Source organism: Cryptomeria japonica, chromosome 3 (genome assembly GCF_030272615.1).
Source record: "Cryptomeria japonica chromosome 3, Sugi_1.0, whole genome shotgun sequence".
NCBI lineage: Eukaryota > Viridiplantae > Streptophyta > Pinopsida > Cupressales > Cupressaceae > Cryptomeria > Cryptomeria japonica.
In genome coordinates this window covers 932,710,065-932,728,059 of record NC_081407.1, presented here as the reverse complement: position 1 = coordinate 932,728,059, position 17,995 = coordinate 932,710,065, and the positions used below count along the sequence as shown (strand labels likewise).

The 17,995-nt window shown below is 39.6% G+C and overlaps 1 protein-coding gene across 4 annotated transcripts in view; it reads left to right on the top strand.

Annotated features, from left to right (window-relative positions):
• The window catches only part of LOC131040516 (ran-binding protein M homolog), a 162,671-nt gene extending 145,754 nt beyond the window's left edge, over positions 1-16,917 (top strand). For 2 of the 4 annotated variants that reach the window (XM_057973470.2, XM_057973464.2), the window contains exon 7: positions 16,355-16,647. In XM_057973470.2, coding sequence (XP_057829453.1) covers positions 16,355-16,381 — 27 coding nt within the window. In that variant the 3' untranslated portion in view covers positions 16,382-16,647. Of the gene's footprint in view, positions 1-14,697; positions 14,734-16,354; positions 16,648-16,668 lie in introns of those variants that run through there. The other 2 variants (XM_057973482.2, XM_057973477.2) reach the window with 2 other exon arrangements.
• Positions 16,918-17,995: the final 1,078 nt, after the last annotated feature.

The following is a 17,995-nucleotide window of genomic DNA, read 5'->3' as shown; positions in this document are numbered from 1 at the left end:
GGTAACCCCTTGCAAATATGAAATGATGGGATCAAGTTGTTCAGGCATTCCCTGTGATCATGTCCTTCTTCTCGATACCCTGACATGCCTTCAACATTTCCCATACTTAGCCAAATTTTGGCTATCTTCACGCTCGGATGAACCTTGCCTGTGAACTCCAACTGCGATCTCTATGATGATCCCTCTTCTATTTCCTCCTGCGACCTATAAAAGCAAAGGAAAATAAGTTAGAAATCTATCTTGGATTAAAGAAAATCGAGGCTGCGAACGGCTAAGTGTTTGGAAAATTTCACTTCATTTTCATACTTAGCCATGAGAATGGGATTTTCACATGTAAATTCTCCAACCTTCAAGATAACTGTGATCACAATCCAACACCAAGTGTTATAACTCCGAAAATTTCTTATACTTAGCCAAAAAAATGATTTTCCTCCCTTAGAAATTCGAACAAATTTACTAAAAATCATTTCTCAAACTCTGGAAAAACTCAGAAAATACATAAATCTGCATCACGAATTTAATTTCACCTTCAAAAATACTCAAAAATTCAGGAGAGATTCAATAATTCGTCCTTATACTGGTTGTCTTTCTCCAAAAATCTGTGAAACTTTTGTCGAAACAGTTTATCCATCTTCCAGCAATATCCAAAACTTTCTCCAAATGAACTCCAAACTGAAAGTATTTTACTATGCTCTCCTTAATAATTTCGAACTTCTTGGTGTAGAAATGAAGTTTACAACGAAGTATTTGTAAATAAAGTTAAATCCTCAATCAGAAACCCTTAAAATCTTCCAAATCATGTATCCAATTTTAACTTCATTCTTTTGGAAAGTGTTGTCATGTTTCCAAATTCAAAGAAAATATCTTCCAAAAGTTTCCAATTTGGCTATAAGTTCGAAATATTTATTAATCTTCCAATATTCTCTTTAAAAAAAACTTTCCATTTTGGATTTAAGTTCGAAATCCTTATCAATCTTCCAATATTCTCCTTTTGAAAACTTTCTATTTTGGATTTAAGTTCGAAATCTTGAAGGGTTTTCATGACATCACTTTGTATTTTCATTGATTCTGTTTGACTTTTATGTGTAGGCGGACTTTTGGAGGCTTACCTTCATCTTCCTCAAACTTGGGCAGACTTTCCTTACCTCTCCAAGGCATGGCGGGGTTTGAGAAGGCTCTTCAACATCATACTTAGCATCTACTTCCTTGGGCGGAGTTTTGAAGGGTCCCTTCAACATGGAGGGCGGACTTTGAGCAAAGCTCAATCAAGGCGAATTTTTAGCTAAGGCATAGGGCAGACTTTGGAACACACCCCCTAGGTGGACTTCTAAGACATCTCCAACATGGGTGGACTTCTAGACTTCACCCCTTGGGCACCCCACACACATGGCGGACTTTAGAGTGTCGACCATCATGGCCTCTTCCAAAACATGGCGGACTTTGAAGGGTTGGCCACCAACATGGTAGGATAGGGCGGAGTTTCAAGGCTATTCACTCAGCAGCACCTTGGGCGGAGTTTTGGTGAGTCCCCTTAGGCATGGCGGACTTTGGTGGCACCTCCTACATGTCTCTTGAACCTTTGGCGGACTTTAGACTTGGCTCCATCAAGGCGAAATTTTGGCTAAGGCATGGGGCGGACTTTGAAGGCCTCTCCTCATGGCTCTCTTTACCCTTGGCGGACTTTGGAGGTCTCTCCTACATGGCCTTGAAGACCTTGGGCAGACTTTAGCCTTTGCTCCTTCATGGCGAAATTTTGGCTAAGGCATGGGGCAGACTTTAGCCTTTGCTCCTTCATGGCCTCCATCAAGGTGTAAATTTGACTAAGGCATGGGGCGGACTTTGAAGGTCCCTCCTCATAACTCTCCTAAGGCATGGCGGACTTTGAAGTTAGCTCCCACATGACCTCTCTTCTTGGGCGGACTTTGGATAGGGCTTCTCCATCACTTGGCATGCTTGGGCGGACTTTAAAGAGTGTTCCCACCTTGGGCGGACTTTGAGGCGCTCTCCACATGCTTGGGCAGACTTTGAAGAGTGCTCCCACATGCTTGGGCGGACTTTGAGGCGCTCTCCACCTTGGGCGGACTTTGAAGACACCTCCTAGGGCGGACTTTAGGCATCCCTCCTCTTGGGCAGACTTCAAGCATCTCTCCCATCTTGGCGGAGTTTTGATCTACCCTCCAACATGGCGGACTTTTAGACATCTCCAACATGGGCGGACTTCTAGACCTTTGCTCTTCAAGGCGGACTTTTGGAGGCTCTCAAGAGGGCGGACTATATATGAAATATAACATTTAAGTATAAGTGGTATTTCAATATGTCTTATACTTTAAGTTATATTTCATATATATTGTCAGGATGTTTGAGAGTGGTTTCGGGCCTCTAGGACTAATAATGCAAAATCTAGTTTTTGGAGGATTCTACAATTTTCCAGACTTAGTCAAATTTCAGGATCAGGATGACATTCCAGACTTAGCCAAATTTCAGGACATTTGAGGATCAAGATGATTTTTCGAGCTGATTATCCTTTGAAGGTGCCATGACCCCCTAAAATATAGGAACTTAGCTTTTTGGGTCAAAACTTGAAAATTTTGGATTGCGATCGAAGCAGGTCAGTGGTACAAGCGTAAACCCTAGGTTTGCATCCCAAAAAAGCAAAAAACCTAAAATCTAGGGATTTAGCTTTTTTAGGTCAAAACTTGGAATTTTCGAGTTCCGATCAAAGCTGGTCAGTGGTACAAGTGTAAACCCTAGGTTTGCATCCCGAAAAAGCAAAAAACCTAAAATCTAGGGATTTAGCTTTTTTAGGTCAAAACTTGGAATTTTCGAGTTCCGGTCGAAGCTGGTCAGTGGTGCAAGTGTAAACCCTAGGTTTGCATCCCGAAAAAGCAAAAAGCAGACATCCCTAAAAAATAGGGAAAACTTTCTAAAAATAGCCATACCGGGAATTGGGCTAAAAACGCCAAAAACGAAACTTCCTAAAAAATAGGAAAAAGCAAAAAAGCAAACTTTCTAAAAATAGAAAGTTGTCCAAATTCGTCCAAATCAATTGCGATCTTCGTCCTTTGGCCTCTCTAAGCACTCTGCTGGTGTTTGCATTTCGGAATCACATAACTTGCAAAAACTAACTTTCAATCGTCAGGCTTGAAATGCTCTGAACTGGACAAGGCTTGGTGAAACTGCAGCAAAAGGTCATAGGACACTAACAAAACCCTAGAAAGCAGGAAAAGAGAGGGTCCCCATTTGCAATGGGGCGATGTGTGAAAAAGGTCACAACACTGTGGAATGGATTGAAATTCCTTCTTGCCTTGTATTGATAAAAGGGATACCAGGCTAGCTCCTTCTCAGCGGTTGCAGCAACTTGTGATGATGGACATGTTTCCAGCCCATTGCCAATTGTAAGTGAGGACGTTCCTGCCTTCTTCTTCTTATCCCTTTGAATCACTATATACTCCTCCAACTGTCTTACAACCTCGAGCAACACCACTCGGTTGGTAGGGTAAGCTGGAAGCTTGTATGGAGGTCCAGAGAATCCCTGAATTCAGAGGTAAGTGAACTTTGGGTATTGGATGTACCAATATCCGAACCGACTGATGAAGTCCATAGACTCTTGAGAGAAGCTCTGGTGCAGCCCACCTTGCAGTGTCCGAGTGATGTGCACAAGGAAAGTATCATTCACTCTTTTGAAATGGAATTTCTCTTCCATGTGGAGCTGGGGACAACAATCATACACTGGAAACTAGTTCTCCTTGTTCCCTACTTCTCCTCTACAAGTGAGACCTCTGTATCTGTAGGTCCTGGCCAAGGAATAAAACAAGTAAGAACTCATGAAGAAAGTCCTATTCGTCTCCAGGTTCCTCAGCTGGCTGTCTAGGTTGTCACTGATCATCCTGGCCCAGTCTATCATTTTTACTCCATTGATTATTTCATTAATGAAATAGTACATCCAGGGTTCGAATGGAGCTCCCTAAGGGTTTCCCATCATTCTATTGAGCATTGAGCAGGACAATCATGTCCCCAATGTCTTCCTTGAAGTATGCTTGCACTATGCTCTTCCTCTGAAGTTTGGAGGCGCCCTTCCTTGGCTTGTCTAGCCAGGAATGGTTAACTATGGCGTCATATTCCTCCAGGTGGTCCTAATACAGACTGTTAGCTTCGTCCTTTGTCATATACACTGTGTTGTGATACTCTGGGATTCTGAAGGCCTCTCTGTTGGCCTCATCATTGATGTTCGCCAACACTTTTCCATCAGGTGCAACAATGTCTTTACTGATGGGGTTGCAGTGTTTGGCACACTCGACTACTAGTTCATTGCAGTGCATGGTGGGGAGGAAATCAACAGCATGCACGATGTCGCTCTTCATCATCTTTCGCGCAATGGTGGTAGGCACAAGGTTGTCTAGACTAAACATTCACTTCTTAAATTCCCTCAAATTGATGTGTCTGAGGTTGGTGTCGCTGACGTTCTTCCATTTCGAAGTCATCCTCGACTCCGGAGGAGCATCTTTTTCCACTTGAAATTTCATAATGTCTAGGACTTGCAGATAAACAATGAAATTTTAAGTTTAGAAAATAATTTGCAAAGTTTCGAAAATAACGGGGCTGCGAAATGGCTAAGTGTCGGAAAATTTTCATTTTTATTTTCATACTTAGCCAAAAAAAATTGAATTTTCACCTGAAAAACCCTCAATCTTAAGGCTGGTTGTGGTTACCACCAAGTGTCAAAACTTTCAAAAAATTTCATACTTAGCCAAAAAAAATTGAAAAAAAAATTTCTTTCTCCAAAATTTTCGAAAAAAAATCATTTATTAAATTCTGGAAAATATTCAGAAAAAATCCATAAATCTGCATCATGAATTTAGTTTCACCTTCGAATGGGTAGAAGTAGGGCTAGAACTCTCTCAAGAACACTTAGAGAATTCAGAAAAGGTTAAATAATTCTTCCTTGTACTAGTTGCCCTTCTCCAAAAATCTGTGAAACTTTTGTCAAAAAGTTATCCATCTTCCAGCAATATCAAAATTTTCTCCAGATGATCTTCAAACTGAAATACTTTATTAAGCTCTCCTTAGTAACTTCGAACTTCTTGGTGTAGAAATGAAGTTATAATGAAGTATTTGTAAACAAGGTTAAATCTTCAATTAGAAACCCTTAAAATCTTCCAACTCATACTTCTTAATTTTAACTTCATGTTTCCAAGTTTTTATTAAGAAAATATGTTTTAAAAAAAAAACTTTCCGTTTTGATTTAAGTTTGAAAATATCCAATAATCTTCCAAAAAAAAACTTTCCATTTTGGATTTAAGTTTGAAAATATTCAATAATCTTCCAATATTCCTTCCAAAAAAACTTTCCATTTTGGATTTAAGTTCAATAATCTTGGGGGATTTTATGACATCACTAGCATCTTGTTGATTTTGTTTGACTTTTCATGTGTAGGTGGACTTTTGGCGAACTTTCCTTGATATGCCCCCAAGTCATAGGGCGGACTTTTAACTTAACCTCTTCCAACTTAACCTATACATGGCGGAGTTTTGAAGGCATTCTTTCATGGCGGACTTTGGAGGGGGGGGCTCAACCAAGGCGAAGTTTTTAACTAAGGCATAGGGCGGACTTATAGTTAACCTCCTCCATGGCAGACTTTGGAAGGACCTCTATCAAGCATGACTTAGCATCTTGGGCGAAGTTTGTTGTTCTCTCTATGTGGGCAGACTTTGGAGGGGGCTTATGTATAGGGCGGAGTTTAGACTAGCTATCTCACATGGCCTAGGGCAAAGTTTAGAATACACCCCCCCTAGGGCGGACTTTAGATAAGGCTCCTATGCACCCCACACACCCATGGCGGACTTCTTGCACCCCTTGGGCAGACTTTGGACTTCTTTGACATCTCCATGCAAGGCGGAGTTTGGTGGCACCCCTTGGTGACCTTCTATCCTAGGGTGGACTTTGGTGTTACCTTTTCCTAGAGCGGACTTTAGACAAGGCTCCCACATGGCAGACTTCTAGACCTTCCCTCATGGCTCCTATGCACCCCACACACACATGGCGGACTTCTTTGACATCTCCATGCAAGGCGGAATTTGGTGGCACCCCTTGGTGACCTTCTATCCTAGAGCGGACTTTAGACAAGGCTCCCACATGGCGGACTTCTAGACCTCCCCTCATGGCTCCATGGCTGATTTCCTTGAATGCTCCTCTTGGGCGGAGTTTTGGGTGTTGGCCACCAAGGCTTTTCCAAAACATGGTGGACTTTGGAGGGTCCCCCAGGCATGGCAGAGTTTGATGATAACTCTCACACCTTCCCTCCAAGACGAACTTTGATGATAACTCTCACACCTTCCTTCAAAGGCGAACTTTTGCTGAGGCTTCCACATGGTAGACTTTCCACACCTGTCATGACATTCAAACTTATCCATTAGCCATACTTAGACAAAATTTGGAAAATTTCAAAATTTCACACTTAATCAAAATTAACCAGATTAACTTGAAATTTGAAATCCATGCCTAGGTGGATCATCTGAGACATCATGCCCCCTAAAATCTAGGGATTTGGCTTTTTAGGTCAAAACTTGGAATTTTTGAGTCTCGGTCGAAGCTAGTCAGTGGTGTAAGTGCAAACCCTAGATTCCCATCCCAAAAAAGCAAAAAGCAGGTATCCCTAAAAAATAGGGAAAAAACTTTCTAAAAATAGCCATGCCGGGGATCGGGCTGAAAATGCCAAAAACAAAACTTCCTAAAAAATAGGAAAAAAGCAAAAAAGCAAACTTTCTAAAAATAGAAAGTTGTCCAAATTCGTCCAAATCAATTGCGATTTTCGTCCTTTGGCCTTTCTAAGCACTCTGGTGGTGTTTGTATTCCGGAATCACATAATTTGCAAAAACTAACTTTCAATCGTCAGGGCCCGAATTGTTCAAACTGGACAAGGCTTGGTGAAACTGAAGCGGAAGGTCATAGGACACTAACAAAACCCTAGAAAGCAGGAAAAGAGAGGGTCCCCATTTGTAATGGGGCGATGTGTGAAAAAGGTCACAACACAACCCAAATTAATATGCCGGTAAACAAGCAATAAAGCAATAAAGAGAAATAACAGTATAACCATCAATGCACACCATAACACAGATATTTTGGCGAGGAAACCCGGTAGGGGAAAAACCTCGGTGGGATTTGTGACCCACAATATTTACTCATTGGCCAATGTGAATAAATATTATTGATACACTAGGGGCCTGCACATGCAAGAAGGCCAACAGCCTAGAGCTCACTGCTCAATCACAAAAAGGAGTCACACTGACTACATAATTGGATGATTAAATCCGATGACAATGTACTGCTCAAAATAGCATCTACAATGCTTGATTCAGTACCGATTTAAGCTCTGTCAAATACCTCTTCCATAAACCTTTCTTTGCTCTGCTCTTCTCTTATTCGCTCATCAAAATTATTACATCAAAATGTATATACAGATATTCGCTCTCATATTCCGCTTGCATTAATTACCTATACATAATTCACATTTTTTACTCTACAAAATGACCTTTAAGATCTCATACATATATGAGTCTTTACAATACATCATGTCGGCTATACAATATAATTACAATACGAAACAATATAATTTCCATGTCGGCTGGGGTGCCGGTAAGATTTTCTGTTGGTGTAGACTGGGTGCCGGTGTGAATGAACTTTGTGTAGCTGTCGGTGTCGGTATGCAAAGTCTGTTGCAGGTGTTACCTGTGAACCACATTACCAGTTGGTTACCATCAATGACAACATCAACTATTCTCATCTGAGTGTAGAATGCCAACAATCTCCCCCTTTGGCATTGATGGCAACACTCATGAGAAAAAATCCAAAAACTGATTCCAAAAGTGATCCAAAAATAGGAGTGCTCCCCCTGAGCAAATGATCTCTTCTGTACATTTTTCTCCATACTACTACTCCCCCTTTGACATCAATGACAAAGGATTTCAAAAAGAATCAAAGAGTTCAAAATTCTACCTCATAGCCTGTATCCGGTTATGTACAATTTGAAAGATATCCACCAAAATCAGATTAAGACTCTGCATGAATTTTGTGTTGTCAGAAATAATGGTTTCAGTTTGCTGGATCATACCGGTCAGATAATGCATCTGTTGCTTCGGTGATCTTTCTCCTTGAATTGTTGCTTTAGACAGCTCAATCAGCTGAGTTATAAGGTTGTCCAATCTAGGACCAAGTTTGTTTTTCAGCTCACGTGCCTTCATTCTTATCCTTGCTTTTTCTTTTTCTAGTTTCTCAATCTTTTCTTCAAAAACTGTCATTTCTTGATAAAAAACTGAGGTAAGTTTCGAAGAACCTATCATATTGTTTGCTATATCATCAATCTCTTTTTGTGTTTTCTTTAAATGTCTTTTTGTGATTGACACTCAAGGCTTTAAATGCTTCGACAACTTTGGTGACTTATGCACCTTCTTTTGGGGAGCCACAGGGGTGCATTTAATGTTTTTGGCTTTCCATCAGGAGAAGTACGAGGCCATGCTTGTTGTGGTGACTTATGTCATGTCTGCATGCTTTGACTTTGGAAGGTCAGTCAATCCACCCTTCTCAGGGTTGCCTTTTCAGGGTATGGCTAGGTTGCTTGCATGTACAAAAGTCAAGTGCATACACTTCCTTGCACTCCCAAACTGACATACAGGGGTCATGATCACTCTTGTAGCCATTTTTCTATATAAAGGCTGTTAAGCGTCATTGTAAAGGGTTCTCTCCCTGCTGGCTTGAGCTATTCTATGCTCTCTCACTTCTCTTGTATTATTCTGTATTTTGCAACTATAAGTTGGCCATTGGCCTTATAATTAATTGAAATCACCATTCTTGCCTTCCTTCAACTTATGTATGTTGTGTATGTTTTCTTACCTTCATCATAGGTGTATGTTTTGTGGCTCTTATCTCATTTATGATGTGTTAACTTATTTCTGAGTGTGACTTGTGGGAAACCTTCTCCCCTCTTGGCATTCAACGAATTCTAACCTCCATACATGCATTGGAGTCACTCATACAACTGAAGTTTGTGCATCTCTTGGGTTTTTCAGTTGATTCTTTGTATCATTTCGGGTAGGGAGAGGAACAATCTCTTCTTGGTGCATCACCTCCTTTTATTTCAAGCATTTCTCTCTTCCCTTTTCCTCTCCAAGTTGTTAGGATAGGCTTAGGAGTAAGTTTTGAAGTGTTGAGTTGGTTCAACACTGCACCTGGATTGAGAAGGAAGTCGGCCTTCTCCGGAGATTCAACCCCCTTGTGCAAGGTCCCACACTTCGGGCTTGTTTCCATGTTTCACGAGGTTGTTGAGTTGATAGCTCAGCAAGGGTGCAAGCTTTTGTGATAACACTACCCTCTCATCAAACATTCCACCTTGTTTGACAATTTTCCACACTTAAACTCGGCATTTCTATCTCTGATCTTGAAGGGACATGATGATGATGATCAAATGAAATGGTCATGACAAATCGTTCATTTCCAAGGCCTTGAGAGCTAACTAACTCCACTCCATTCAAATTAAAGGATTAGACTGCTACCAAACCATCTAAGACGTAGGACTGCAAGTGAAAGAGGGGGTCCCCATTTATGATGGGGTGATGTGTGAAATGGTCATAACAATACTCCCTTTACTCTTGTTCCAAGTGTTGTGTTCAATCCGACTCTCTAGGTTCTTCTCTATCTGCTTCAATTGTTGTTGTGGTAGCTAGTTTTCAAGTGAAGTTGTTGCATTGTCTCCATTAGATTGTGCTTTATAAAACTGGTAGAGGTATGCAATGATGAAGATAGGTGAAATGCCAATGCCCTTCGGTAACTCTACCTCATAAGCAGTTTTTGAATTAAACTTTTAAAAAATCTTGCAAGATCCTATTGGTGTCTGTTTTATCATCTACCAAACATTAGAATAGGATACCCGAAGGCATTCTATCCTCTCCTGAAAAATCACTACTGATTCCAAGGTCTATATGTGCGAACAAGCGACTTTAGTGGATTAGCTTCTTGGGTAGTGTATGCTGAAAATCTCAAGGGGGAGTTACGTTTAACAACTGTCTTGAACTACTGGACTTAGATGGATTTAGCAATTTTAGGCTCTTCTTTTTTTTGGATTTTCGGGGTTTAAACTTTCAAAAAGGGAAAAAGGGATAGGGTTTAGGAAGGCTAATCTGATCCAACGAACTCCAAAGACGGTGTCAATTGGGTGCTCTCGAGAAACCAAACCTTGCTTCGCCACACTAAGGACAACTACACAAAGCCGATGCAATCTTCAATGGATTGTGCTTATGATTAAGATGTTGGGGTGCACAGAGGATGGGCTCAGACTAACTTTACACGGTGAAATGGAAATCATCCATTCACCAAAAGTATGAGCGGAGATACACCATTGATTGACACTTATCAAATCCTTAATTCAAATTAACAAACAATGAAAGCAAATCTATATTAATTTAACTAGGTGTTGAGGAAATTGAAACCATGCAAATCATTCAAACAATAGAGATTACAAAGCAAGCGCACATGCAATATATTATTTGGAAATGACCTTACGCAACAATACATCAAAAACCTCACACTCTCCAAATGAGAGGAGGTAGCCTTATATAGTTTTTCAAAATAAATGAACGGCCGAGATCAAACAGTGATCAAGGGCCCAGATTGAAAGCTACAAACCCTAATTAGGGTTTCCCAAAACACCACTAGTTCGAGTGGATAAGAAAGTGACACATGGCACAGCTGCTAATCTCACTGGCGTGAGCGCCTACTTTCCTCCTTCGTAGATTCGCTGTACTTGGACACAATAAGCTTGACCTCCTCCATGGTGACACTTGGCAAATTGCCAATCTGGAAGTCGATGATGCCCACATCATCGGTACATGTGGCGAGGATGCCTTCCCACTCAACTGCCTGGGCAAGAAAGTTTTCATCGATGAAGAGAAAGTTTGCAATCTTTGAAAGATCGCCCTTGTCAATCATCCCTGAATCCTTGAAGAAACTTGACTGAATCCTGGCTCTCAGGTTCTTTGCCTGCAAGTGCTTCTCCCTTATACTCTCTTTCTTCCGAATCTCGGATGCTACACGAAATACTTTGCTCAAAATCTCCCTAACACTCTTCTGTCTCAAAGCACTTGGTCTCGGATTTCTTCAAAACTTCAATCCGGGTAACCAAGGTGTAATACCATGTGCTGAAGTCGTACCTATCTCCAACCTGTATGATACCTGCATCCACTAGGCTTCTTGAATTTCCTCCACGTCCTCCCATTTGGTGGCTAGATCCTGGATACGGTTGACAAGTGAAGAAGTCGACTCATGTGCTGACACTAAATTCTTTACCAGTATATCTGCACATGCTGAGGCATTTGAAATCCACTCTTTAGCCTATGTGAATGTACCCTTCATATCCTCATAATCCTTCATCGATTCCTGCTGAAGAGGCTGTGGAGGGGTAACTGGGATCTCATGGTTGAGTGGCCTGGTGAGATGGAGAACATACTTTCTCCATTGCTGGTTTTCTTCTTCAACCTTCTCTCTTTTCTCTTTCTACTAAGCTAAACTTGCCTTCAGAGCATTACAAGAGTCATCGAAATACTGGACCTCTTGATCTTGGGTGGGCTTACCCAGCTCTATGGTGGTGATCTTGTAATCATCTGCGGCAACGTTGTCCCTAGTTTTTCATTCCTTAGGCACCGCTATCTGGGCTGTCCTGTATCCTGCACTGTCCCTCTGGATTAAAGAAAACTTTCTGGCGGGCTTAGGTGGTTTAGCTATAGCTGGCTCATTTACCTTCTCTAGGAATGCTGCTGTAATTCCTTCAGAACAGGCCTCCTTGGGAACTTTGGCCTTTATTCTTTACCTTAGACAATCCGGGATAGTTGACTGCTCCATGGGGTTCTGGTCAAATCCATCATCTGTCCCTCCCGGGTTTGCAGGTATGCCATCCAAGAGGACTGTAGGCGCTTCCGTTTACTCTCTGTCCGGACTTTGGACAACTTCCTTCATTACTTCCTCAATCGAAGGAGAAGGCACTATCACTTCATCGTTAATCATGCACATATTCATCTCTTCATCCCTAGCCGCATTCTGATCGGGTACAATAGAAGCGGCACTTAAGATGGATTGGCCTTCGTTGGACTCCCTTCTTTCACCTCCAATCTTTTTCCTTGTGACCTTTACGGAGCTTCCATCCAACTCCTTCCTCTTCCGAGACCCAACACTTTCTGGATTCCGGAAAATGTTGCAAAAGAGGGTATGCGTCCTCCAATGCCTGAAAATGACTTCCAAATTTCTCCAGAAACCCAAACTTTCAAAGCACAATTTCCCCAAGATGACTGAAGCTTCATTTAATGCACTTATTTATTACCTCATTTGGGCACACATTACAAAGCACCATCAATGTGGGATAAAGGAAAGGTAGAATAAAATATTATTATCCCTTATGTCTCCCACATGAAAGGGACACTTTTAATTTTCTTTTTCCTGACTATAGTCCCAGCATCGAATAAATCACTAAGTTACTTTAACTTAGGAACTTTTAATAATTTAGCCAAATAAATCATTAACTCCATAAAATGGCAATCCAACTGGAAATAAATGAACCCAAAGTAGTCGGCATAATAAATACATCAAAATGTCCACTGCCACTACGCTCCAGGTGACTTACTATAAATAGTAAGTGTCTGGAAAATTCCATCAAATCTCCTCCTATCGGCCCAAAACTGAAAACACCTAGGCCAATTTCCCCATTAGTCCCTAAAATGTCCTGGTCAGCCCTCAGGACCATAGAAAAATGGGCTAACGACTAATCATCAGACGACTGCTAAAAAGGGGACATTACATAGTAGTAGTAGAAGGTGTTGAGGTATCTAAATGGTGAGATGATTCTTCTTCAAAATAAAAGTCCTCATCTTCATCCTCCTCCATTTCATCCAATCCTGCTGCTTCTTCTTGTGCTGCTCCTCTCTCTATTTTTGCAAGATCTTCTTCGATAAGGAGGACATCGTCACCATCATCTTGTTTCCTCTCCTTCAAACCCTACAAACCTGTTTTCAGCAAGTAAGAATGCAAATGAGTGAAAAAAGAAAGAAAAAAACACTTTAAAACGTCGTTGGGCATGCTTGCTGGGCGATGCGAGTCTCTAGGTCGGACTTGCGACTCTCGACTTAGGATTCGCACAAGTCATTGGATAAGACTCACAATTCTTTTGTTAAGACTCGTTAGGACTCGGCTCACGAGTCCTCGCAAGTCCGTGGCGAGTCCCACGAGTCTTCCATCTATGGTTGATACATACCAGTATTCTGACTGATTCCCTTAGCCACTTGACAGGTCCTGCACTCTTGAACATATTTTTTAATGGACCTGATAGGACTCCAACCTAGGACCTCCCATGTGTCGGCTATGGTGTTCTACCCCAGTATTCTGACTGATTCCCTTAGCCACTTGACAGGTCCTGCACTCTTGAACATATTTTTTAATGGACCTGATAGGACTCCAACCTAGGACCTCCCATGTGTCGGCTATGGTGTTCTACCCCAGTATTCTGACTGATTCCCTTAGCCACTTGACAGGTCCTGCACTCTTGAACATATTTTTGAATGGACCTGATAGGACTCCAACCTAGGACCTCCCATGTGTCGGCTATGGTGTTCTACCCTTAACTTATTGGTCTTCTTTGTGATGGAATTTTTGGTAGCCTCCTTATTATGGTTTAGGTGGCTCATTTCTGAAAAAATAGGAGAACCTTAATAAATGCTCCTTTTTTGGGCTTTATGCATTGTGGGAGATGGATTCTATATCTTATCACATCTGCAATACTCTACAAAGAATTCTAATCTAGGCTATTTTGGCCAAAGTTTTGCATGTGATTGTGCCAAAAAAGTTCTTGTTAATTTTTCAAATAAATCTACTTGTGCTATTGGTTTTTGTTGCAACAAATTTCTTGAGATGCTTGCTTCCAGTAGCACAATATAGATTCCATTTATGATGCACATATTGCTGAAAGCCAATCAAAACTGCAATTGGTCAATATCATATTGTATGAGGAAGTTTTCTCATGAGAAACTGAAATTTGTAGCTCGTGTGAAGAAAATTTGTTCCTTGAAGAAGGCAAACCAACTCCTTGTGCAACACAATCACCAGCTTGGAGATATGATTTATCATCTAAGTGCCTTCTCCAAGCCTTTCGAATCCAAAGCTAAAGACAATTATTTTGTGGATTCACATTAAGGGATGTGATTACCATCATCATCATTAGAATCACATGTCCATATTTTCTCGATGGAGTTTAGGAGTCATTCATCTTTGTCTTATTTCACTTCCACCTTAAATAATTTGTGTTATGTAAATAACTGTTGTCAATTTTGAACAGAATTTTAAAGGTGTGTGTGTTCTAAGCATAGTTACTAAATGAGTAGTGCTGGTACTGGTGGGAGACTAAGACTAAAAAATTTTACTCCTGATGCTTAGACTGTGGACTACAGATTGCTGTTACGATGTAACTAGTCACTTTGTCACTCATAGTCCTTACTTGTGCTTGAACTACAAACTTTATCTCTTGAGTCTTCCTCCTCCCACACTTGTTATTCTTAAATCATAAAGTGTTTGGTGTTTGCAAACTATGATGCTAATTGTTGTGACTAAACAGTTGCTGGATGCCTTCCAAACTTCACATGTAACAGTGAAAGTCTTTTCACTTTTTAGGGTTCTTTTGGGGAGATGTGAGGAGACATGGATGGGTTATTTCCTGTCATAGGAGATGTCTTCATAGCAGTTATTTGTACTGGAGATGCATCTCAGTCTTGAAGACATGTTCTAAGAGGTGGGAAATTCATCTCCATGCAACACGGGTTCTAAATTATTGCACAAATTGAGTTACAAGGACAGTGGTCTTGGAAAATATGAAGATATGATTGTTCATCCTATATCTCCTGTTTTAAAGTTGTGGAAACTTAAGCACAAAAGATGAAAGCTTTCATATTGCAATCACTTGCATAGACTCATCTTCACATCTTTCTGTAGCATCATCAATCAGCTCGAGTCTTACCAAACTCGAACTTGGCATAGACTCGGTAGACCTGACAAAGGATCAACAATATTAGAAAATCATGATATTTGGGCATTTTACAAAAAAGTGATAGATTGAAAGATTTGGCCTAGGCTTAGCCAGACTTGTTGAAAATGATGTTTACTGACCAACATCCAAAATTGTGTCAAAAGGATTGAGCAGGATTTTCAAATCATCTTTTAAGCATCCAAACTGTTATCAAAAGGCTTAAGGGCCAACTTTTAATATCTCTTAAAAAAATTTGACTAAAATCTTCAATAACAAGAACTATGTGAGGTCTTTAGATCATCATTTTCAATAATCTTGATTGTAACATTTCCATTTATTACTGGCTGCTTTAAACTATAACATATGGATTCAGTTTGATGAGATATCAATCAGTTTGAGTTTCAACAATTTGATCTGTTTTGACTTGATTTCATACGTTTTGCACATCAACTGAAAAAAAAAATCAAATCGGTAATCAAAATTAAGTGTCTCCATCAAATCAGCATTTTGCTTGCCGAAAACATAGTTTGCAAGTCAGTAAAATAACTTTACCAAGAATACCATGGATGTACTTGAGAATAATACACAAAATTCCCCCTGAATACAAGGTTATGCCTGCCTTTCGGAGGAGACTTTCTAATCCACTGTCAGAAAGAAGAACCCAGATGCTATAAGCAGCTAGCAGCAGTAAGAAACCATATTCAGTACTTATTATGACAAGGTGCTTTCATAAGCGTGAATATACCCATAGGGAGGAGATCTTATTTATGAAGAACCTGCACTGAAAAGTTTCTGACGTGGCAGAAACATTTATCTTTCATATAAATATTACAAACTCTATTGATAAGTTGTTGGTTGTGCACATTAGTTGTACACATTCAATCCGAAGCCTGAAAGACTTCACAAATCTTCACAGACCAAATTGCTTGTTTCCTTTCTTGAATGTATAGAATATCATACAGACACAAGACTTGTAGATGCTTGTGTATTAATATGTGGCTTGATGGTACTTTTTTGTATTTCTTAGTGCCGCTCTGATCATCTGTGAATAGAGATTTGTTTTTAAGCTCTACTTGCCATGTTAGAAGACAAGATCCCTTAGCCAGCTGCTTATCTTTATTCTTTATATAAATTTATACTAGATATTAGGGTCTCCAGTTCCAACATAAGGAAGTTTAGTTTTAATAACAGACTGCTTCCCATTGCATATATGTATCGACTTTCATAGTTAATGGATTTCTTTCTGGCATTTTTCATTGCTTTTGATGGTGCTTTTTTCTCAAATTCTTTGATGTTTTCTGGCAGCAATTGACTCAAGATTTATTTCAATAAGCATGAAATATGTGCCAAATTTTAGTTTTGGAGTGATGATATCAGCAAGTGAGAATGTAATACTGACAACCAAGAGTTTGCTAAATATATAACTTTCTATATTTGTTTTACCGAGAAAGCTCGAGAATTATACAAGAATTGTTTCTCGATGCTTAACAAATTATAACTTGGAAATGCATATGGATAATTTTCTGATTTCTGTGTCCTTTGTTGCTTGTAAATATTACAATTCATCTAAATTAGGAAGCTATCGTTGTTTGCGCTTATATACTTTTATGTCTAATTAGAGGCCTTGAGTCAACTAACATGGATGAGATAAAGTTGGTATGCATAATGGCACAATTTGGTCAAAAGATCACATGTACATTAATCAGTTTTAGGCTTGATCGCCATGCCCTCTTTTAACAGTTTTTTTGTGAACACAATCTTGGTGAACATATTCAGGTTTTTTATATGCAGTATTATTAATTTTTGTTTTACTTCTAAGGTTATTTGGTTTGATGGTTGGAATATAAACAACAGAGTTTTCTATATTAGTTGAAAAAGTAATAGTGTTTGCAATAGAGTTCTTCAAAAGGTCTGAAACATATGAAGTAATTTATTATAAAGAAGTTTGTAATGACTGCAATTGTTCTCACATAATATTATTATTGTAATTGTTGAATATTGATCCAAACAACTATCAAGTTGAATTTATTTTGATAGGAATTTGTTCGGCTAAAGGTATCTAGGGTCAAGGAACAATTGCTAGTGATGTTCTAACGGTTGGCATTACCTAATCAAACTTAGATAATAAAAATGCAAACATGCATTTGAAAAATCAAATTTTAGTACATGTAGTTAGTGGCTTACATCATTTGTCCATCACACTTTTTCTTCTATAATTGTTCTCTCAAAAATTTTGCACAAAATCGTTAGAGATTTTTTAAAGGATTTTTAGTTGAATGTAATCTGCTATCTTTTATTTTTGTCACCATATTTTTAGGTTTATGATTTTCCTCACATTTAATGTTGCTAAAATTGCCTTGGAGTTATACATATAATTGATATTATATTTCCAAACGTGTATTTTGACCCCTTGACATTGAATTATAGTATCTATGCATATGTGACGAACAGAACCTTGAATAAAAATGCCACAGTTTTATTAGATCTATTTTCCATTGTTTTAAACAATGTATCCATTGATTTGCTAAATATTTTAATCGATGGCATGCATCAAAGTAAATTATTTTAGAAGTGCTGAACAGACAACAATCCAAGTGAAGGCTTGCAAATGATGTAATGCCAAGACTGCCATTACCAAAACTCTCAATGCAAGTCAGGAATCTTCCCATAAGCAATCATACCCAACTTCGTCTCCCTTCTCACCTTGGTCTGAGTGATTCTGAAGATTAGAAGGAATAGGAGGCCATGGCCTTCTCCATATCGTTCCTACAATCAAGCCATGCAAATCCCAAGAATTTGAAACTCCACAAGGAAGAACTCAACTTTTCATCAGTTTCATGGTAAAAGAACAATAAGCTGGCGGAAAATCCCATCCAAGAATGAAAATGGTTGTTAATGGAAGAAATAGAACAAAGTTTGTGGATGTTGAAGGCGGCATTGATCTAT